The sequence below is a fragment of the Zeugodacus cucurbitae genome, chromosome 4 (assembly GCF_028554725.1).
Source record: "Zeugodacus cucurbitae isolate PBARC_wt_2022May chromosome 4, idZeuCucr1.2, whole genome shotgun sequence".
Lineage (NCBI taxonomy): Eukaryota > Metazoa > Arthropoda > Insecta > Diptera > Tephritidae > Zeugodacus > Zeugodacus cucurbitae.
In genome coordinates, this window is record NC_071669.1 from 796,884 (window position 1) to 820,115 (window position 23,232).

Below are 23,232 nucleotides of genomic sequence, written 5' to 3' on the forward strand. Positions count from 1 at the left end.
CACTTCAGTTTATAAATACAGAGTCGAGGGCTCTCAGGTGGGTTTCACATATTGTACATACATTCTTATCTAATTTATGGACACCTTTAGGACTGTTGAAATAAGTGATAGCCAAATCGGGATGGCCAAAAATTGTTGACACAAGTCTTAAGCGCCTACCACTTCTTCGATTTTATTTACTTCAGACATTGATTAAATTACTCAAATGAAAATATTTTTGTTTATTGTTGACATGGCAATTGTCTAAGCTAATTTGGTCGAGTTGAGAGCTCTAAACACTGGTCACCCTTTCTTTCTTTTGTGCGTCGCTTAGTCATTTCATCGTTGATCTTGCTTTTATACCCTTTTTACTGATCCTACTATGACTGTGTCTCAGAGGTTGTTTCAATATTAAGCCACTACAACAACCAGTTACCATATTTAGAATCCAAGCCACTTCGTTCGGTAATAGTATGCTCGATTAATGGTTTTAGAAGTGAGTCTAAATATCATGAGTCTCGTAATTTCCTTTCCCTCGTTACATTATTTTGTTGTAAAGAATCTAGTACTCTCATCCATACTTCTCTTAAGACTCAACATTAGCAACAGATCAAATCGAGGGGCCTAACAGTTTTAAAACAGAGCATAAGAATGACTCGCTTCATCCAGTTTTGGTGCATCAATTTATTAGTGATCTTCTATCACATAACAGCACTTTATATACCAAGCTATCCATATTTAGACGAGTTCGATCTCTCCTATGAGAATGGTATGACACCTGCTGACCTGAAATATATGTAACGGGTGATTTTTTTGAGGTTAGGATTTTCATGCATTAGTATTTGACAGATCACGTGGGATTTCAGACATGGTGTCAAAGAGAAAGATGCTCAGTATGCTTTGACATTTCATCATGAATAGACTTACTAACGAGCAACGCTTGCAAATCATTGAATTTTATTACCAAAATCAGTGTTCGGTTCGAAATGTGTTTATCGACAAATTTTGTTCAGCGATAAGGCTCATTTCTGGTTGAATGGCTACGTAAATAAGCAAAATTGCCGCATTTGGGGTGAAGAGCAACCAGAAGCCGTTCAAGAACTGCCCATGCATCCCGAAAAATGCACTGTTTGGTGTGGTTTGTACGCTGGTGGAATCATTGGACCGTATTTTTTCAAAGATGCTGTTGGACGCAACGTTACGGTGAATGGCGATCGCTATCGTTCGATGCTAACAAACTTTTTGTTGCCAAAAATGGAAGAACTGAACTTGGTTGACATGTGGTTTCAACAAGATGGCGCTACATGCCACACAGCTCGCGATTCTATGGCCATTTTGAGGGAAAACTTCGGAGAACAATTCATCTCAAGAAATGGACCCGTAAGTTGGCCACCAAGATCATGCGATTTAACGCCTTTAGACTATTTTTTGTGGGGCTACGTCAAGTCTAAAGTCTACAGAAATAAGCCAGCAACTATTCCAGCTTTGGAAGACAACATTTCCGAAGAAATTCGGGCTATTCCGGCCGAAATGCTCGAAAAAGTTGCCCAAAATTGGACTTTCCGAATGGACCACCTAAGACGCAGCCGCGGTCAACATTTAAATGAAATTATCTTCAAAAAGTAAATGTCATGAACCAATCTAACGTTTCAAATAAAGAACCGATGAGATTTTATGCAAATTTTATGCGTTTTTTTTTTTAAAAAAGTTATCAAGCTCTTAAAAAATCACCCTTTATTACTATTGGTTAAGCAAGTTTTTCCCTCAACCGGAACTTGGATATGTAGAATTTCTTTGCGGATCGACCGAAAGATATCGGAAATAAAGAAGTTTCACAGTTGAGAATTTTCTTTTGTGAAGATTAGAAAAACTATTAATTGGTTACCAAAAGATTTAAAGGTTTGGCGTTGTAAGGTCCCTACCCGGTAGTTGCCCCTCAGAAAATCCAGGAAGACGTTCTTGTAATTAAGTTTCGGAATCGTACGTCTTTTACAATTCCTTGAAATGTCGGTTGTAAAGAGCCTCAATGAATTTTTGCAACAATCAATCTGACTTAGCTTGAACTATTGTTTGAATTTCCGGACCTTCAGTAATTACAAACTCTATATTATTTCCGAATACCCTAGTGCTTTTGTACTTTCAGATTGAATTCATTTGATATTCAACCAAACCAGGTCATATGTTTCGAACCCACTGTATTCATAGAGCAGTCTTACGTTGAGGGTCTGAAATTTGCGCATATGGAAAATCCGACACTTTAAATTGTGGAATAGGTTAATAAATTTCAGTAAATGGCATAAAATAGTCCAAAAAGTTCAAGTGCCCAAATAAAACAGAATTCTACTGAGTAGCGGTGAACTATTGTAAATGGCTGCAAGTTGAAAACCGAATCTAGCCAATGGCAAAGAATTGCTGGTAGGCAGGTATTTCAGATTTTATGACTTTATTTATTTCGAAGGTTCGCATTATCGATCATTTTCGTGGCTATTCACAGCGCATGTCGTTTGGTGGTGAAATTCGTAATTAGATAAGGGAAACCAATAAACAAGACTTACCAATGATCTTAAGCAATAGGAACACCAAGTGGTACGAATGAGTCATTTCGTTTGGTGCTTAGATGAAGTGAACAATTTATAACCGTTATAAAGATTGGCTCCGCTGATCTTGGTGACATTTAGTTGAACCAATGTTGTTATCTGAAGGTTTTACATGAGAAGTTGCAGTTTGTATCGCGAGTGCTTGTATAAAAAGAATGGAAACTGGTACAGTGGACAACAAAGCAGCCGAGGTCTTAAGGAGAATAAGAGCTCTACTAAGAAATTTTAAAACACTTTAAACAGTTACACGATTTTCGAAGAACTCTTCCTTTATTATATACCAAAAATGTCCAACTTCGTTCTGCAATCCTGTTTAGCATTGCTTGCTTGCTGCTGTTTGGTCACCGCCAATTACGTGCCCGGTGTTTCCTATATCGACGACGTAGAACTCTCTTACAAAAATGGTAAAATTTATCAAGAAACTTGTATGAACTTTACTTAAACTCTTCCATTATAGATGTTTGGCGGTGTGACCGTATCGTCTGCCCAGTCGGCACATACGGCTGCAAAATCGTGAAGGAAAACGTAGAGGGCCGAGATGATATTATCAGGCGGTCAAACAGCTGTTACGATGTGAATGGGCACTCTGTTGCGCAATTTTTGCAAACCGAGACCTTGGTATACCCGAAGACCGTCGAAATTTATGTAAACTCATATGTGGGCGCCTCAAGTTCGTGGTCTACTGGCTACAATACAGAATTCCAATCGGTGAACGCAACGATCGACGCCGATTCATGGCCCAAGTTGCAGCAGAAGACACGGGAGAACATTAAGCGTTACGAAGAGAACGTAATGGGCAAAGAGAACTAATTACCAATAAGTGTTTAATGTATACAAGTGTGTTAAATACGAAATAAATATCAAGCAATCACAAAATGTCATTTGTCTTAACTCTCTTTCTCAAAAATCTCGAAAAACTCCTTTTAAGGGTTTTTAACACCCGTAACAGTTATATACATACATCAAACCTCTTCTTGTGGACACCTACAATAAGCGGATCCCTCTATTAACTGGCCAAAAATTTAAGAACCAAGTAAGTTGCGTTTTCAAAACAAATTCCACTCTAACAACCGGACGCGGACACTTTTTTTACTACTTTTTATTTTCATTACCTCTCATAAGCGGACGCGGATTTCTCGACAAAGGACATGAAACTTGAATTACTGAACGAAAGTGCAAAAAAATACTGTAAAAAAAAACCGATAAGCGGACGTGAGGCTTTAATTAGCGGACTACACTTCTATAAGCGAAGAAAGTCATCAATTTCCAAAATGCTCATTCCGATTTTGGTTGGCGCTGTATATCAGAAGCCAATATCAGGTTGCCATTAGTTAAACTAATCAACGCTGGACGATTCGGTCATTGGCGCAATGAACATCCAATAAAAGCTTCGGTAAAACAAATAATTTTCATCAAATCTCAAGTGGTTCCGCGCTAGATTTATAGACCCGTCTAACACCAGCGATAACTCGTTGCATGAATGACTAAGAATGAGTCAGAAATGCTTGTTGCTTCGATCGCTCGATTACTTTATGGTAGATAATATACGTTTACGATTATTTATGTCGATTGGGCAAGCTGAAGTGGTAGATATCCGATTTTGGAGCAAGCAAAAGTTTAAGTGGTTTTGTTATCTCAAATAATTTTCCAATATAAAAGCAATTGGTGAAAGGGTAGAAATCATCAGTTGAAGAATAACCATCTGAAGAAAGGTTCGTAAAGTCTTACTGACCATAGCTCTAAAATTCAGTTCGCTCCTGATCTATTTCTACTTTAAATTAATTTTGCACTTTTGCATTTCAGCAATAATGAACGCCTTCGTTAAAATTTCTTGCATCGCTTTATTGGTCTTTTGCTGCCTCGCTGAGGCGAAATATGTGCCCGGAGTTTCCTATATAGACAATGTAGTACTCTCCTACAACAATGGTGAGTCTACACAGCTTTTTGTTAAAACGACGATTTTTAATCATTCAAATAAAATTTTCCCCAACAGACATTTGGCGTTGCGACAAACTAGTATGCCCCGCAAATACCTACGGCTGTAAGATCATCAAGCGCAACAATCCCAACAGGGCCGACGAATTGATTTGTAACAATATTTGCTATGACAAGGATGGCAAGAATTTGGTGAAGTTAACACAGACCGAGTCCATGGTGAAAGCGAAGAAAATTGATATATACATCAACTCTTATTTGGGCGCTCAATCGCTATGGTCCACGGGCTATAGTCTGTCAAGTCAAGATGTAAATGCCACCATCGCAGTCGCAGACTTCCCAGAACTACAAGAAACTACCAGAAAAATCATGAGGGAAGTTGACGAATCGAATGCCCCTTGGCAAAGAGCAACCGGCAGATTTTAAGGAGCTGCAGAATTAAATTAATTTCAGTTTACTTTTCTTTTTTTTAATAAAGATAATTTCACTCGGCTTAACAATTTTTTTTTCATCTATACTATAGTAGTACTCAAAAACTACTGTGCCGATTTCAAAAATATGTTCACCATTTGAAAGCTACATTCACCATGAGTAACATAGGCTATATTTATTGCTAGAATCTTAACTCTCTGGAGAGAGTTCCCAGGTGAGGGTATCAAAAAGACTCCGTGATGGAGAATCTTAATCTGAAACTTAAAATCGTCTTGCAAGTCATTCCCTTCGCATCGCAATCGCGTGCCAAAGCGTCGAGTAACGAGCGCGCGCAGCTGCTTACTGAACAAAATTTGAAAAAATCTCAAGTACGCACTTGAGAGTCGAGTACGGAGCCTGTGCAGCGGTTTGAAGAACAAAATATTAGAAATATGCAAGTTCGCAATAGGCCGTCGAGCTCTGAGCGTTCCCAACGCCTTCATAGTCAGAGAGACATCGGACACCAAAGACTAGAGGTTGTAATCAAGTTTTAGCTCATTGCAAATAAAATATAATTTCATGTTCGAATTTTAATTATTTTACTTTTTTAAAATGAACCCACACAAGAAACGGGAAAGTACATACATATGCATGGGAGAGTGTGTATAAGTGTGCGAAAACTTATAACTTTTGAAATGTTTGTTTAAACCCGTGCGAAGCCGGAGTGGTCTGCTAGTTTTAAATAAAAAAAAAAATAAAATCAAATTTTGCGTAACCTCAAAAAATAAATTACTTTTTTAATTCACGCTCAGAAGGTCATTTTCAGCTGAATGTAACAGTTTCACCTCTTCGTCCAAATATTTTTCAAATTTTGATGATGTTGTGGATTTAGATTAGGTTAGAGGGTCGGAAGAAACCAAAAAATGAGTACAAAAAATCTTCCACTGTAGTAATTTTAGAAATTTTTCAGGTTAGATGCTGTCGGAAGTAACGAAACTCTTTTGTGTACGCCTCTAGCTCGTCCTCTGGCATTATCCTAATTGAGAGTGATAGATTTTCTATTACATCTATTATATACCTTAGCATACCATTCCGAAACTTTCATCAGTTTGCAGTCTTCGACTTAACTGAATGTTCAGATGGCATAAATAACGGGTGATTTTTTTGAGGTTAGGATTTTCATGCATTAGTATTTGACAGATCACGTGGGATTTCAGACATGGTGTCAAAGAGAAAGATGCTCAGTATGCTTTGACATTTCATCATGAATAGACTTACTAACGAGCAACGCTTGCAAATCATTGAATTTTATTACCAAAATCAGTGTTCGGTTCGAAATGTGTTTCGCGCTTTACGTCCGATTTATGGTCTACATAATCGACCAAGTGAGCAAACAATTAATGCGATTGTGACCAAGTTTCGCACTCAGTTTACTTTATTGGACATTAAACCAACCACACGAATGCGTACAGTGCGTACAGAAGAGAATATTGCGTCTGTTTCTGAGAGTGTGGCTGAAGACCGTGAAATGTCGATTCGTCGCCGTTCGCAGCAATTGGGTTTGTGTTATTCGACCACATGGAAGATTTTACGCAAAGATCTTGGTGTAAAACCGTATAAAATACAGCTCGTGCAAGAACTGAAGCCGAACGATCTGCCACAACGTCGAATTTTCAGTGAATGGGCCCTAGAAAAGTTGGCAGAAAATCCGCTTTTTTATCGACAAATTTTGTTCAGCGATGAGGCTCATTTCTGGTTGAATGGCTACGTAAATAAGCAAAATTGCCGCATTTGGGGTGAAGAGCAACCAGAAGCCGTTCAAGAACTGCCCATGCATCCCGAAAAATGCACTGTTTGGTGTGGTTTGTACGCTGGTGGAATCATTGGACCGTATTTTTTCAAAGATGCTGTTGGACGCAACGTTACGGTGAATGGCGATCGCTATCGTTCGATGCTAACAAACTTTTTGTTGCCAAAAATGGAAGAACTGAACTTGGTTGACATGTGGTTTCAACAAGATGGCGCTACATGCCACACAGCTCGCGATTCTATGGCCATTTTGAGGGAAAACTTCGGAGAACAATTCATCTCAAGAAATGGACCCGTAAGTTGGCCACCAAGATCATGCGATTTAACGCCTTTAGACTATTTTTTGTGGGGCTACGTCAAGTCTAAAGTCTACAGAAATAAGCCAGCAACTATTCCAGCTTTGGAAGACAACATTTCCGAAGAAATTCGGGCTATTCCGGCCGAAATGCTCGAAAAAGTTGCCCAAAATTGGACTTTCCGAATGGACCACCTAAGACGCAGCCGCGGTCAACATTTAAATGAAATTATCTTCAAAAAGTAAATGTCATGAACCAATCTAACGTTTCAAATAAAGAACCGATGAGATTTTGCAAATTTTATGCGTTTTTTTTTAAAAAAAGTTATCAAGCTCTTAAAAAATCACCCTTTATTTACTTTGGGTCAGGTAGTGCAAAATTTCCGTCCAACCACTGCTTGTTTCGCTCTTCAAATGCTGCTAATATTCCATGGCCAATCCAATCTAATCACTAGCCTGAATCAACAACTGGTAACTACGGTTGATTAGCAAAAGCTTTAAAGCTTTGGCTTTATTTGATCCAAAAATTTCACTCGTAAGATCTCTATTATAATTTTACCCAACAGAAAATCCAGGATCACGTTTTTGTAATTAAGTTTCGGAATCGAATGGAAGTACGGTTTTTACGATTCCTCGAAATTTCGGTTGCAAAGATCTTGAACGACGCTGGGGCTAAGCTTTAACCCCAATTAATCTGACTTAGCTTCAGCTATAATTGGAATTTCATGAGCTTTAGTAACTTCAAACTTCATTACTATATACGTATACTCTAGTACTTTTGTACTCTTATATCTTAGTTTTGATATTCAATAAAAAAAACTCTTGTATTTCGAATCCACTGTATTCATAAAGACGTTCTACGTCAGAAATTTGCGCATTTGGAAAATCCGACACTTTAAATTGTGGAATAGGTTAATAAATTTCAGTAAATGGCATAAAATAGTCCAAAAAGTTCAAGTGCCCAAATAAAACAGAATTCTACTGAGTAGCGGTGAAATTATTGTAAATGGCTGCAAGTTGAAAACCGAATCTAGCCAATGGCAAAGAATTGCTGGTAGGCAGGTATTTCAGATTTTATGACTTTATTTATTTCGAAGGTTCGCATTATCGATCATTTTCGTGTCAATTCACAGCATGTCGTTTGTTGGTGAAATTCGTAATTAGATAAGGGAAACCAATAAACAAGACTTACCAATGATCTTAAGCATTAGGAATAAGAAGTGGCACGAATGAGTCATTTCGTTTGGTGCTTAGATGAAGTGAACAATTTATAACCGTTATAAAGATTGGCTCCGCTGATCTTGGTGACATTTAGTTGAACCAATGTTGTTATCTGAATGTTTTACATGAGAAGTTGCAGTTTGTATCGCGAGTGCTTGTATAAAAAGAATGGAAACTGGTACAGTGGACAACAAAGCAGCCGAGGTCTTAAGGAGAATAAGAGCTCTACTAAGAAATTTTAAAACACTTTAAACAGTTACACGCTTTTCGAAGAACTCTTCCTTTATTATATACCAAAAATGTCCAACTTCGTTCTGCAATCCTGTTTAGCATTACTTGCTTGCTGCTGTTTGGTTACCGCCAATTACGTGCCCGGTGTTTCCTATATCGACGACGTAGAACTCTCTTACAAAAATGGTAAAATTTATTAAGACACTTGCATGAACTTTACTTAAACCCCTTCATTATAGATGTTTGGCGGTGTGACCGTATCGTCTGCCCAGTCGGCACATACGGCTGTAAAATCGTGAAGGAAAACGTAGAGGACAGAGACGACATTATCAGGCGGTCAAACAGCTGTTACGATGTGAATGGCCATTCTTTTGCCCAATTTTTGCAAACCGAGACCTTGGTGTACCCGAAGACCGTCGAAATTTATGTAAACTCATATGTGGGCGCCTCAAGTTCGTGGTCTACTGGCTACAATACGGAATTCCAATCGGTGAACGCAACGATCGACGCCGATTCATGGCCCAAGTCACAAAATTATGTCATTTGTCTTAACTCTCTTTCTCAAAAATCTCGAAAAACTATAGCCGTCTATATAAGTGGTTTTATTATACTCGTAACAGTTATATACATATAGATTTTATAGGTTATAAGTTATAGGTCTTTTTAAACTGAAAACAGTGTCCTGCAAGATCCACTCCCCGTCTTCCATATTACTTCCTTATTTTCCCCAAAAGCCTGCACTTCGGAATGCTTCGATAAAATCTTGATGAGCTTCTTGGAGACTTCGTCTCACTGCTTCACCGGTCTGCTGTAGAGTTCTAGCGATATGACGATTAATCTGGGCAGTATTCGCAGCGGCATTCGCAACCGCATCGGCGGCTGCATGCTCAGCTGCATTTACTGCAGCATTCACAGTTGCAGAATCGCGTGAATATGATGTATAGGTATTCGAGTAGGATGATTCTTGTACGACAGATGCACCGCTGCTGCTCACAACCAGTTTCAAATTGATATTTTCATATGGTTTTATAGGTTCAGTGAAAGCCTCGTCGATAAGCCTCTCGTCGGTGGAGGACACACATATATTTCTACGGATTAAATCGTTTGGTTCTGTAGGCGATCTAGACTTCGTCACCACACATTGATCAGTGCCTGCAGGACATAAGACGCGATCGCAACGCCAGTATGCTATAAATTCAAAAATAGAATAGAGTAGAAGAATCTGATATATGTGGCCACATTAAACAAATATCGTCTATATCCGCTTACTTGCGTTTAAGTAAACAATAACATCGCCGGCTATGGTCTGGCTATATGTATCGGTGATCACTTGGCTATAAGCGCTTGCAAGATCAGTTAGACTAATACAAACGAGCCCAGAAAGTAGAACGATGAGATTGAGTGGTAGTTTTCCGAATCGTCGCATATTGTTCGATGGTTTTGATGAGACAACTTGCTGAGGTGTTTTTGCTAAAATGTTTCCAAAATCAGCAAAACTTTATTGAAGATTTCTGTAAAAATTTGCTTTTATAGTATTTTTTAAGATTTTATGAGACATATTCATAGACCCATCTCAAACAAATAACTACTGAATAACGTACAACGTAAAGTAAACCATTTAAGAAATGAAATAAATATATTCTGCGTTAACGGGGACAAAAGGAAGCTTTAGGAGAACAAAAGAATACGCTGCTATTAAGACAAAAGATCTTCTAGTTTAATGTAGTTTTCAAACCATTTCTGACATCAGAAACGAAAATTATTATGGCGAAACTGTTGCGAAATAGTAAACAAGTAATAAAGTCATAAATGTCCAAAATTTCATTCCGATTTCGGTTGGCGCCGTATATCAGAAAAATAGCCAATAGCAGGTGACCATTAGTTAAACTAATCAACGCTGGACGATTCGGTCATTGGCGCAATGAGCATCCAATAAAAGCTTCTCTAAAATATATTATTTTAATCAAATCTCAAGTGGTTCCCCGCTAGATTTATAGACCCCTCTAACACCAGCGATAACTCGTTGCATGAACGACTAAGAATGAGTCAGAAATGTTTGTTGCTTCTATCGCTCGATTAATTTATGGCAGATAATATAAGTTTACGATTATTTATGTCGATTGGGCAAGTTAAAGTGGTAGATGCCCGATTTTGGAGCAAGCAAAGGTTTAAGTGGTTTTATTATCTTAAATAATTTTGCAGAAACTTCTCTTATAAAAGCAATTGGCGAAAGGGAAGAAAGCATCAGTTGAAGAGTTGAACAACCATCAGCAGTAATGATCGCCTTCGTTAAAATTTCATGCATCGCTTTATTGGCCTTTTGCTGCCTGGCTGAGGCGAAATATGTGCCCGGAGATTCCTATATAGACGATTCGGAAATCTTTTACATCGATGGTGAGTCTACACTGCCTTTTGTTAAAACGGCGATTTCTAATTATTCAAATAAAATTTTCCCCGACAGAGATTTGGTATTGCGACAAAATCGTTTGCCCCGCAGGCACCAACGGCTGTACGATCATCAAGCGCAACAATCCCAACAGAGACGACGAATTGATTTGTAACAATATTTGCTATGACAAGGATGGCAAGACTTTGATGAAGTTCTCATACACCGAGACCTTGCCGAGAGCGATGAAAGTTGATATATATGTAGACGCTCATATACGCACTGAGTCGGTGTGGTCCTTGAGTTACAGTCCGTCAAGTCAAGAAGTAAATGCCACCATCGCAGTGGCAGACTTCCCACAACTACAGGAAACTGCCAGAAAAATAATGACGGAAGTTGACGAATCGAATGCCCTTTGGCAAAGAGCAAGCGGTAGATTTTAAGGCACTACAGGAATAAATTATTATTTTCTTTAATAAATTTGATTTCACTCAGAATAACAACTTTTTCATTTTAAATTCCTTAGCTATGGCTCAACAACTCACTAGCCTCCAAGTTATAACTTAAAATTGTGATAGCAGCGCCCTCTCTCCAACTGTATCGCAAATAGCATTCCTGCAACCTAAACGTATTTGAGCGGATCTAGTGAATTGCACTGCTGGGTTACATTAGTTAGGTATGCGTTTTTTGATTAAACTTTAAGCTCGCCTACAACTGAGAAAATTTAATTAGTCTGCGGTTGAGAGTTTATTTGAATATAAGTATGTATATTCATAGTTTCTGTATGCGATTTACAATGAATTTATGAGATATAGCTTGTGCAACGAGTAATCTGCTGATTTCGAAGAAATAATAATGTTCTCGTGCATTCATATTAGCTATAAAAACAGATTAATATATGAATATGAAAGTCTTTAATAAGCTAAATTATATAGGAAAAGTATATAGATAAATTGCTTATTTACGATAGACTACAATATTCGAGCGTATCAAAGCTAAGCCGGCCGGTTTAAGAATACCCACAAAATTTGGATGCGAATTTTGAAATTACATATGTATATCAAGCGCTACGCTCAGACAAATTTTGTAAACAACAAATCTCAAGCCGTCTGCGGCTCATGTTAAGGGACGAGTTTTCATATTCGAAATTTCAGAAACATATTCGGATTTTTTTCATTAGAAACTGATGTATGTTATTCTTCGAAACTAAGAGCGAACCTTAGTCCTCAGTAAGAGTAATGGGCACTTATCAATAGAGAATCATATACTAATACTCGAACGTAATACTCGTACTAATCATATATGATTGTTTCACCAAGTTGGGAAAACAATATTACATGAACAATGCATGACTCAAGCGTAACCAACAAATATAAGAATTCTTCCGAAGATTGTATGTAGTGGTTCTACTTTTTATGTACATGCACTTATTGCGAACGGAATGAGTGTCCAAGGTCATCTAGTTATATATAAATACATATATAACAACGATAAATTAGCATATCCGGACGTTTCTTGATAAAAAACTCCTTTCCCTTTCGCTCATGACCACTTTTTCACTCTCACTCTTTCGCCCACGTACGAAAAATGTACCGGCGAATGGTTGAATTAATTTTATTTAACAGATTTGAGGCCGTTATTTTATTTTGAAAATTGTTTTACACTCTCACCACATATATTTCTGGTATGCATTCACACACACACACCTAGTCCCAAAATGGCTTTCAAAAACTTTGAGCACAAAAACTCAAAACAATTTTGAATTTCTGCGAATTTCTGCGGCGCTGAGTGCAAGTTTTGCCTTTCTTTGTTTGTTTTAATGCGCGCGTTTAGAAACTTTGCGACAATTCGTTATCGTATCTCTGCAGCGACTGAACAGCGACTCAGCACTGGGTGGCTGGCCGTGAAATCGTATAGAAAACCCAAGCGATGAAAATACAATAAAAACATTCCAATACAATACAAAAAAAAAAACAACAACAAAAAATAGCACGAAACTGCAAAGAATTTCAATAAACACGTATGCACTACATTATATAGTGTATATTATATAGACGAGCATGTCTGTCAGTATGCTCATTAATTCTAATAGCGGCTGGGAGCATCGTGTCGCTTACAAGCACGCCGAGTACCGGGAGATACATAGGTGATCGGTGCTTATTTCACTTTTAATTGTTGTTTTCACACAGTCTGTTTCACAAATAAACATACAACTTGTTTACAAAGAGTTACTTAATATATTACAGTTATACGCATTGTTGTTGGTATGCTTTATGAGTTTGCTGTTGCGCTAATAATCACGTTCTAGTTTATTATACCCTGAACAGGGTATAAATAAGTTTGTCACGAAGTTTGTAACACCCAGAAGGAAGCGTCAGAGGTCCTATAAAGTATATATATATATGATCAGTATGTTGAGCTGAGTCGATTTAGCCATGTCCATCAGTCTGTCTGTCTATATATATACGAACTAGTCCTTTAGCTTTTAAGATATCGTTTTGAAATTTTGCAGATATTATTTTCTCTTTAAGAAGCTGCTCATTTGTCGGAACTGCCGATATCGGACCACTATATCATATAGCTGCCATACAAGCTTAACGATCGGAATCAACGTGATACCTTCACGAAATTTGGTGTGAGTTATTGCTCATAGAAATAATTTAATCTCCGAAAGAATTGTTCAGATCGGTTCACTATATCATATAGCTGCCATACAAACTGAACGATCGGAATCAAGGGCTTGTGTGGACAACTTCCGCATTTTACTACATATCTTCACGAAATTTGGTGTGAGTTATTGCTCATAGAAATAATTTAATCTCCGAAAAAATTGTTCAGATCGGTTCACTATAGCATATAACTGCCATACAAACTGAACGATCGGAATCAATGGCTTGTATGGAAAATTTTCGCATTTGACGTGGTATCTTCACGAAATTTAACATGGATTACTACTTAAGGTAATAATATAATCTAATATTTTCTTACGTCTTTAGATTTGCTTAAATACATAGTTACTAAAAGAAATGCACCTGTGAAGGGTATATTAGCTTCGGTACAGCCGAAGTTAACGTTTTTTTTCTTGTTTTTTAATAATCTCGAATGCTTTAGAACCATTTCAGTTTTTGTATGGTCTCAAGGTATTAGTGATAAAGTGGGGGAATTACCGTACAAAGGTCTGTTTATTTATTTTTGTACTAAAACACGTAATACTATATTGATTTTCTTCTATGTGAAAGTATGTCAATGAGTCTTCATTTATAAAACAAAAAAAAAATTGAGTTACTTAAAATCAGTACATAACGAATACAAATATTTAAATGCTCTCCTATCTATTAGGTCTACAACTTTGCTTCCACCGATTAAATCGATGAAATCGTTTTATATCGATCTTGGACATTTGTGTCGACAATAACCCAACAAAATATTTGTAGAAATCTGTTTGCTCCCTAACTTATTCTCAACTGAAAATGTCACTTTTTGAGCCGAATTCTCGAGATTTGCACGGAATACACATGCTGCCAGAAAGAATGGTCAAAAGTACTAGCTACCGATGGCCAATATTTTGAGTAACATTTTTGGAACCGTTTTTATACAAAAAAAGCCTTAAATTTACAAAAAAAAAAAAAGAAAAAACGTTAACTTCGGCTGTACCGAACTAATATACCCTTCACAGGTGCATTTCTTTTAGTAACTATGTGTTTAAGCAAATCTAAAGACGTAAGAAAAAGTAAGTAAAAAAAGGAAACATTTTACTATTTCTTTTTAGACGGGTTGTTTGCTAGAAACATTAAGGTTATATAGTTAACCGATCTGAACAATTCCTTCGGAGATTATATTATTACCTTAAGCAGTAATCCATGTCAAATTTCGTGAAGCTACCACGTCAAATGCGAAAAATTTTCCATACAAGCCATTGATTCCGATCGTTCGGTTTGTATGACAGCTATATGCTATAGTGATCCGATCTGAACAATTTTTTCGGAGATTAAATTATTTCTATGAACAATAACTCACACCAAATTTCGTGAAGATATGTAGTAAAATGCGGAAGTTTTCCATACAAGCCCTTGATTCCGATCATTCAGTTTGTATGGCCACTATATCATAGTGGTCCGATATCGGCAGTTCCGACAAATGAGCAGCTTCTTGAAGAGAAAATAATATCTACAAAATTTCAAAACGATATCTTAAAAACTGTAGGACTAGTTCATATGGATGGCTAAATCGACTCAGTTCAACATACTGATCATTTATATATATACTTTATAAGGCCTCCGATGCTTCCTTCTGGGTGTTACAAACTTCGTGACAAATATAATATACCCTGTTCAGGGTATAAAAACGGCGGAAGCAAAGTTGTAGACCTACATATGTATATAGGCATTCAAATCCTTGTCTATCGCACAAGAGTTAATTGTTGAGCTCGTGCGACGTCATCAACACAAACAGTAGCTAAAAATTTGGAATTCCTAATGTACGATTAATAAATTGTCGATTAAAGCAGCGTGAGAACAGCGCCGCCAGACATGAATTATTCCTTTTGAAACGCAAAAATCGAAAATGAATTATTCATAAAATATGCGTTGGTTTCCATATGCTAACGCTTGTTAACAAGTGCGACAATGAATATATTATTATTATTAAAAAAACATCTCGGAAACAACAAATTAGGTTTAAATGTAAAAATCTGAAAAAAAATGTACGAACAAAAATAGATTTTATATTATATATTCGCAAACAATTTAATAAGCGCACGTAGTATTCGATTGCTAAATTGTGCTTATACAATGGAATTCTACGAACTCGTTGTTGTTCGTATGTATTTCAAAATGAAAAATTTAAATTTATTCCGATTGAGACAAGATTTATAAGATAATTTTAATTACTGCATTGCATGACTGGATTATGGAATCGCTTATATGACGGAATTAGTGCTGGCAATGCTTGAGTTGATTGATATTTTGTGCAGCAATAAGTGACTGTTATTGAGTGATGATAATCTATACACTATATCACACTGTATTAGAACATAGTATGGTATATTCTCGCATTTAGATTCATTTGAGATAGATATTATACGTTTTCATATATTAAAGAATTGATTTTCGTCATATGCGCTTCATATCATCACATCATATGATGTCACATCATATGATCTCTATATTGTATGACATCACATCATAGCAACTCATACTATATCACACCGTTATTATATTTCCTACCACCTTTTATCCTATCATGGCACGTCACATAAAACCAGCCAAAGTGATATCACATCACATCGTAACCACATCATATCAGCTAGATTTCGTCTCATTATATTATTATATGTATGTATATCACATCAAGTGGCAGCATGACATTCAATTAGTTCCAAATAATTAAATTTTATATGTTAAAATAGCGAGATCAGTAAAACATATATACGTATATATCACATCAGAGGTTCTGATGAAAATGCACTATATTTTGCATGTAATTAAGGGCGAAAAGGTCTGAATCAATCGGAATAATCTATTTACTTGGAATTCTGCTATCTCACTCGTTCGAATTACTGTGTTAACTGCGCTTAAGTAAGTAAATATTTGCTTGTGCTAAAACGAATCTAAATAAGCGCTATCTCTAAGTAAAACGCCCTATAGGTTAGGTTCTATGGCTGTTTCCCATCAGAGAAAAAAACTGAAGATTATTAAGGACAGTCCTTTATGATGTCAAACTTTGACTTCGAGGCGATGGAGTGTCTTGAGACATTCCTGTTTACCCAGCCGATGTTCAAATTCTCTACCTTTAGTTCGGTATGTGTTAAAGCAATCCTGAGTTCTAACTTATTTATCTAGAAGCCACCTTTCGCTTGACTACTCAACCAAAGAATTTCTCTCTTCAGCTTCTCAGTGCGCTTATCTCGGATATTTACAAACAAAGGCTAAGAATAAATAGCCACCTCCCGTAGGAGTCCATTAATTTAAGTCTTCATTACCACACAGAATGACCAAGTTTCCGCTTAGAATCTAAAACAGATTGGCATTTAGTAAAGTCCACAAGACATTTGTACGAGTATGTGTGACTAAGTGAGTTATGTAAGCGCCAATAAATTCCCAACTTCATGGTGCATAAGTTGCGCTTATCACCCTTCTCCCTCTGACTCTGCTGGACTTGAGCGGACTTGTAGACCCGATGCCATCAAATGTATGAGCACTTTGGCTGACGGCCGACCAGCTCAGGCGGCAAATCGTTGTAACAAAAGTGCACAAATGCATTAAACGACACCTTAGCGTTGCAACAACAACAACAGCAGCAGTAGTAACAAAAGCAAATGTGACAAAGCAACAGCATGGGCTTCTGCATGGAGCCCTCTTATGTAAGTGTTGTTGCATATTGCACTTCGCATGTTGTTGTTGTTTTTGTATGTATTGGTGTGTGTGTGCATTAATACATATATAGGTGTAGATAATTTTATAGTAGTAATAACAACAACATAAATTCGCCTTTGATATGAAATTATGTGGCAGGCAGCATTGAAAATCATAAATTACGGATTTTTATTAAGGTGCCAGAGTGCAGCGCGTCGCTGTGGCATGCCACAGCAGCGGCGACATTTCGCGAGGTGTGAATCGCCTAAAAGTGCTTGTCGCAAAGTGCGAACGGTACTAAACGTTAACGGCTTACATATGTACTATAAGCGTAAGTACACATTTATCTCCCACACAGAGAGACACAAGCGTGCGCAGCTCGCTATTTATTAAGCACATATTTACATTTGCATTTGATTTTGCACTGAGGGAGCTGGTGGTCTCCCGCATCGCTGGCCGTTGACGTTATAAATTGGCATTAGTAAACGATTTAATGCATTCTTGGAATTTCAATTGTTGCGCGCCGCTTTTAGTTACGGCAATTTCCAAGTGATTCCGGATAGACAACCGCAGCTTTTCGTGCCCAGGCAGCACGCCAGCTAATTAAAGGCAACCGAAGACAGAAGTCGCTAAAGTGGGCGTTGATAATTATTACTACATGATGTTGTTTAGGTGTTGGTGTTTCGAGATTTAGCGTTTTCATTTATCATATACCATGCAGACATTGCTAGGAGTTAGAAAAAAGAAAAGAAGATTATAAAATTCAAAAGAAAACTGCTTCAAATGTCTTTCTATAGGCTGATTATAGAGTGAACGTAACCGTAAGAAGGTTTGAAATAGACTGATTACTCAAAAGGCTCAACTAAGTGGAAGCAGTAGAGAAAGTGATACAGAGTCCATGGTCTGAAAAGCTTTGCTTCATCAAATGAATAAGGGCTCTTACTTATCATATCTAGTGTAAAAAGCGACAAACAATTTCAGTATGGAGATCGGCTCCACTTCATAGTGCGTGTAAGCCACACTTCGTCGTGTGTATTTAACTATTTTTACATATGTACAATAAATGAATTAGCATTACAATTTGTAGGCGCATTTTATAATTCCGTAATGTACGAGTGCATATCTTTACGAGCTGATATTTTTAATCCATGCCAGCTGCAGCTTCGCATGTCATCGTGTCACCCACCAGAGGCGGCGCTGACAAAGCCCAATTACGTTTTCAGCGCCGCACATTGCAGATGGTGGAAATAATGTGCTGTTGGAGTTGTTGGTCACGCAGATCTATTGAAAATATATATTTAAACCGTTTCTTTTCGCGCTTTGTTTGCTGCGTTACTATGGAATCTTGAGTGTCTCTCTTTTTTTGCTAACGAGCGGATGGGATTTGTCAAAATAACTAACTTGAATTACATTATGGAGGGGAGAGTGTGTCTGAGTGTAAATATAAATTAGCATACCAACATCAATTGCAGGTCACGTAGTGCGGATAAATATTGCGGAGTAATTGCTTGAGAAACATTTTTTGGAAAAATAACGGAATTTTGGAGCTAGATCACCATGGACCCCTAAGCTTTAACTATCGCAAGCGTCAAATAATGTCAGCCTGGAAATCCAACGCAGAATCACTCTTGCCAACAGGTGCTACTATGGACTGAGTAGGCAATTGAAAAGTAAAGTTCTCTCTCGACGAAAAAAAACTAAACTCTACAAGTCCCTCATCATTCCCGTCCTACTTTATGGTGCAGAAGCGTGGACGGTGTCAACATCCGATGAGACGGCTCTAGGAGTTTTCGAGAGAAAGGTTTTGCGAAAGATTTATGGTCCTTTGAACATTGGCAACGGCGAATACCGCAGAAGATGGAATGATGCGCTGTATGTGTTATTCGACGACATAGAATAGTCCAGCGAATAAAAAGACAGCGGCTACGCTGGCTGGGTCATGTTGTTCGAATGGACGAAAGCGCCCCAGCTTTGAAAGTTTTCGATGCTGTACCCGCAGGTGGAAGCCGAGGAAAAGCGAGGCCTCCACTTCAATGGAAGGACCAGGTGGAGAAGGGCCTGTATTCACTTGGTGTTACCAATTGGCGCCAAACTGCCAAAAGGAGAGATGCGTGGCGCTCTGTTGTGGATTCGGCTATAACCGCGTAAGCGGTGTCTACGCCATCAAGAGAAGTCAAATATGCCTCGAACGTTTCGAACGCCTGAATAAAGCATCCAATAAGTATAATCTGAACTTTTGAGTCTGAAAGTAACTATCCTAGTTTTTCAAAGAGCAATAGAGCTGTTGGTTCTCTTCATTGCCACTCAGACGCAACTAACACAAATAAAACAAATTGAAACCCGACAACGTCTAATTTACAAAACATTTGTGTCTACTTGCCGCCCGACTCACCACTCATAGCGCACAAGGATCCTCCACTCCGTTGCCAGCCACACTTCATAAATTCCACATACGGCTCAATCGTGTCTACTGCTTGTCTGTCCAGCTGTCATAATGTTCAACCCGCCGTCAACAGAATGCCGCTGTTGTTGCTGCTGCCGCCGAAGACACTGCGGCCGAGACGAAGTATGGCTGGACACATTGCGAAATTCACAAAGCGGTAAACGCCCATTAGCACTTTGGCACTCAATCGATCGTGTTTGCCGCATAAAATTTAAAATGTTGAATTACTATGTGCAATAATAATAACAGCAACAACAATAATAGACATAATAGCAAAACACACCCAGATGGCAGAAGACAACACCGCATGAGCGACATGCCACAGATACCTTCTCATCTGCCCAACGCAGGAAGGAAGCCGGCAAGGAAAGAGCCGCAAGAACGCGAAGCAGGTTGTGACGCTGGAAGTGTTGCAGCAAATACTGACTCACAGCCGAAGCCACACGTAACTAACAATTTATTTAATGCGACGTACGTGCGCGCTTTGATGTTGCGGGCAGAATGCGACAGAACGGATGAACGGACGGACGGACGGAGCTCGCATTCACAGAGACGGACTGCCGACATAGCAGATGTGCATACTGCGGAGAACCACGCTGGTGGAGGGCAACAGACTGTTATGAGGTATGAGACGTTTACAAGCCAAACAGTGTCCTTCTGCGTTAGAAGACAAGCTTGCGCTTGCGCAGACACTGTGGCGAATTGCGTGCCAAGACATTACCGCGCATTTCCGACGACTCCAACACGGAGTTGCATAAGGTGCGCGGGTGTTGTTGCTGCAGCGCTTGTTCGTCTTGCATCGCCGCAAAGGCGTTGCTCTAATGAAGCCATAAAGGCACGTCTTCGTTATGTCGTCATCATCGTCGCGGCCAATGCCACAGCGCAATTAGTTAGTCAGTCGAGCGCAACGTCATTCTTTGGCGTACACGAAATTAAATAAAACCGTGTAGCAACGCCCACACAAACGCTCACGGCGTATGACAACGACTTGTAGCTCAAAATGATTGTTTGTATTTCGCACTGAGCTGGAACTGATCGACTCAGCGCTCACCTAGGATTTGGAAAGAATTGAGCCGGGTCGCTCAAGCTGGACCGCTTTTGCTGGAATTCTCAAATACTAAATTTGGAACCCTTTGAAGGGGTATTTAATGATTGGACGTGTTTGGCAATGAATTGGAAAAGGTCATGGCCTCCAGAACTGAGTTTTTTGAGTCAATTTTAGACCCATAAGCAGCAGAACCAAATTCTATTAATTGACTGGTTTCGAGCTATAAGCTTTTGGAGCTGTGAACTTTGATAACGCTAAATACCTTTTTCGAAAACTTAAATTCTGTTTAAATGTAAATAAACTTGAAATGGCTCGTGCACTTACTCAAATGGAGCTTCGTTACGCGCCTCAGCAATACACATAGACACAAGTAACATGAATTTGACTATATGCTATGCTCTCCTAACGAGGTGTCAGTATCAGTGAATTCTAATCGGCGGACACAATGGACCGATGCGACCTTTTTTAGAAGCGCACCAACATAAACTTAAGCGAATCAACGTAAATCAGCGAACTTGGCCTTTGTCTTGCGACGGACGACTACGAAGGCTGGGAAGACCGAAAGTGGTGGATAAACTGCCAAATATACTGGTCAAAATCAAAGCACGTTGTTGCCAGAAATAGCAAACGTAAAAATAAGAAGGATTCTTTTGGTGATGTGCGCGTAATGATTAAAGCGTCCAGCTGGCTGCTCAAATACACATACACACAAAAAAACAAAGCGGTGCTGCTTCAAATACCAAGTTCACTTCACGCATGCGTGCGCATTGCCCGCTAACCAGCGCGTGAACGGCGACGGCAAATTGCCCTTGCCCCAACGGGCCGTTTGTTTTGGCACTGTTTAGTTTGCGGTTGTTGTTGCTCTTTATATGATTGTTGCTATTGCTGTTGTTGCTGTTTACTTCGTCGATTCGCTGATTTACTACGATTCATTTGAGTTTAATGCGCGCAGAGCACAGCAAGAAGGCACTATTTTGCTGTTGTTGTTGTTGTTGTGATTTAAATGCATCGATATTGACACCTTGTTAGACCGCCGCGTCCCAACCACAAGCATATTTTGGCTTGCAATGCTTCGATTTTTCTTTTTCCTTCCTCCTCCTATTTACCCCGCACCCTTCTTGTCGTTTGCCGCGTCCTTTTGTTTTGCTCGTGTAATCACTTAAAAAGTGCAATTTCGTGATTAACGTTGAATGATAAAATGTTCGCGCGCACTTTTATGACTTTATTGAAAAAAGCTAAAGGTGAAAGTACTAAAATATTTGCCGCCAGTCAAATGTGCATTGTTGTTCTTAAGCTGTGCTCTTGCGCTTTGCATTGTTCTAAGAGCGAGCTTAAATCGATGTGATATACGAGGTGTGTTCAAAAAATAACGGGAATTATCGATTTAAAAAAATATTCATTCGTTTACATCAATATTGTCGTATTCAACATAGTTCTCATGCGATTTTTGGGATAGTCTTTGGCTCTTTCAGCGATTTCTCATATGCTGATAAAATGGCGGCCCTTCAATTTTATTCTTCAGAACAGTTGGAAATAACAACATATTGAAGAGATTTGCAAATTTTAAAATTCCCGTTATTTTTTGTACACACCCATAAACAGTCTTCAAATAAGTCAAGCAAAATTTCCTTTTGATTGATGCAGAAGGAAGAGTTTTAAGACACCTCCAGTATGTGTGGATATTGTTCTTTTTTACTAGTTGCAAGCTTATTTCATACTAACGATTAAATCATCTGCAACAAAGTTATGTAATAGATGACTCGAGGGGTGAGAATTACGGACCAGAACTTGTTATTAAAAAAAATCTAGTTTGATGATATATTGTAGGGGCAGGCAACATTTCTGAAATTATTTGGAAGAAAGCTGGCGAATTGATAGTCATTAGCCGTTTTCCAATAGATGTTTCTAGGGTCAAGCACTGGTCGATTAAATCGATTAAATCGTTTTATATCGATCTTGGACATTTGTGTCAATATTAACCCAACAAAATTTTGTAAACATCTGCATGCATCCCAAACTTATTCTCAACTGAAAATGTCACTTTTTGAGCCGAATTCTCGAAAGAAAATCGACCAAAAACTAAATATTACACATTTTCATGAAAACCATTCGTGAACTCACAAATGTTAATTATATAAAAAATTTTAGTAAATGCTACGAGACCTTAAGGCAATGTCGGCACTCGGTGTGGCATATCCGCAAGTAGCAGTGATAATTATCAAATCTACGCACAACAACACAAAAGCTTTGCAAATACACTTCCGCCCGAAAAATTGCAATGAAATTCACTTCCTCAAAGTGCATGAAGTGCAATTTCGAATAAATATAAAATATGAATCCAAGTATTTCCAGCCACAACTGCCAATTAAATGCGTATAAGAAACAAATATCATTGCAAACAAAGCAAAAGATTTGAGCAACGAGCGGGTTAATTTGCTCATTTCAGCGCTCATTTGTACATTTCGTTCGAAGCCTTTCGGGCATTGTTTGTTGCTGTTGCTTTTGTTTTTGGCCCACAACAATA

General features: G+C 38.3%; 5 protein-coding genes across 8 annotated transcripts; 4 read left to right on the top strand and 1 right to left on the bottom strand.

Annotated features, from left to right (window-relative positions):
- Positions 1–2,742: 2,742 nt before the first annotated feature.
- LOC105214158 (uncharacterized) lies at positions 2,743–3,453 on the top strand. Its single transcript, XM_054229099.1, has 2 exons — positions 2,743–2,980; positions 3,034–3,453. The coding sequence occupies exons 1-2, from the start codon at positions 2,863–2,865 to the stop codon at positions 3,384–3,386; spliced, it is 471 nt and encodes a 156-aa protein (XP_054085074.1). The 5' UTR covers positions 2,743–2,862; the 3' UTR covers positions 3,387–3,453.
- Positions 3,454–4,129: 676 nt separating this feature from the next.
- LOC105214089 (uncharacterized) lies at positions 4,130–5,003 on the top strand. The gene is made up of 3 exons (XM_011187331.3): positions 4,130–4,288; positions 4,380–4,502; positions 4,570–5,003. The coding sequence occupies exons 2-3, from the start codon at positions 4,385–4,387 to the stop codon at positions 4,935–4,937; spliced, it is 486 nt and encodes a 161-aa protein (XP_011185633.2). The 5' UTR covers positions 4,130–4,288; positions 4,380–4,384; the 3' UTR covers positions 4,938–5,003.
- Positions 5,004–8,421: 3,418 nt separating this feature from the next.
- LOC105214012 (uncharacterized) lies at positions 8,422–9,112 on the top strand. Its single transcript, XM_011187203.2, has 2 exons — positions 8,422–8,664; positions 8,718–9,112. The coding sequence occupies exons 1-2, from the start codon at positions 8,547–8,549 to the stop codon at positions 9,110–9,112; spliced, it is 513 nt and encodes a 170-aa protein (XP_011185505.2). The 5' UTR covers positions 8,422–8,546.
- Positions 9,066–12,756, bottom strand: LOC105213755 (uncharacterized). Of its 4 annotated transcripts, none has more exons than XM_011187081.3 (3): positions 12,571–12,756; positions 9,748–9,948; positions 9,066–9,666 (listed from the first exon to the last, which is right to left on the bottom strand). In XM_011187081.3, exons 2-3 carry the CDS (start codon positions 9,902–9,904, stop codon positions 9,197–9,199), a joined length of 627 nt encoding a protein of 208 aa, XP_011185383.2. In that variant the 5' UTR covers positions 9,905–9,948; positions 12,571–12,756; the 3' UTR covers positions 9,066–9,196. The 4 variants fall into 4 exon arrangements, with proteins under 4 accessions (XP_011185383.2, XP_011185306.2, XP_011185147.2 ...); XM_011187004.3 differs by having other exon boundaries at positions 9,748–9,989; positions 12,571–12,754; XM_011186845.3 differs by having other exon boundaries at positions 12,535–12,752.
- On the top strand, positions 10,609–11,340 carry LOC128921424 (uncharacterized). The gene is made up of 2 exons (XM_054229098.1): positions 10,609–10,872; positions 10,940–11,340. The coding sequence occupies exons 1-2, from the start codon at positions 10,755–10,757 to the stop codon at positions 11,305–11,307; spliced, it is 486 nt and encodes a 161-aa protein (XP_054085073.1). The 5' UTR covers positions 10,609–10,754; the 3' UTR covers positions 11,308–11,340.
- Positions 12,757–23,232: the final 10,476 nt, after the last annotated feature.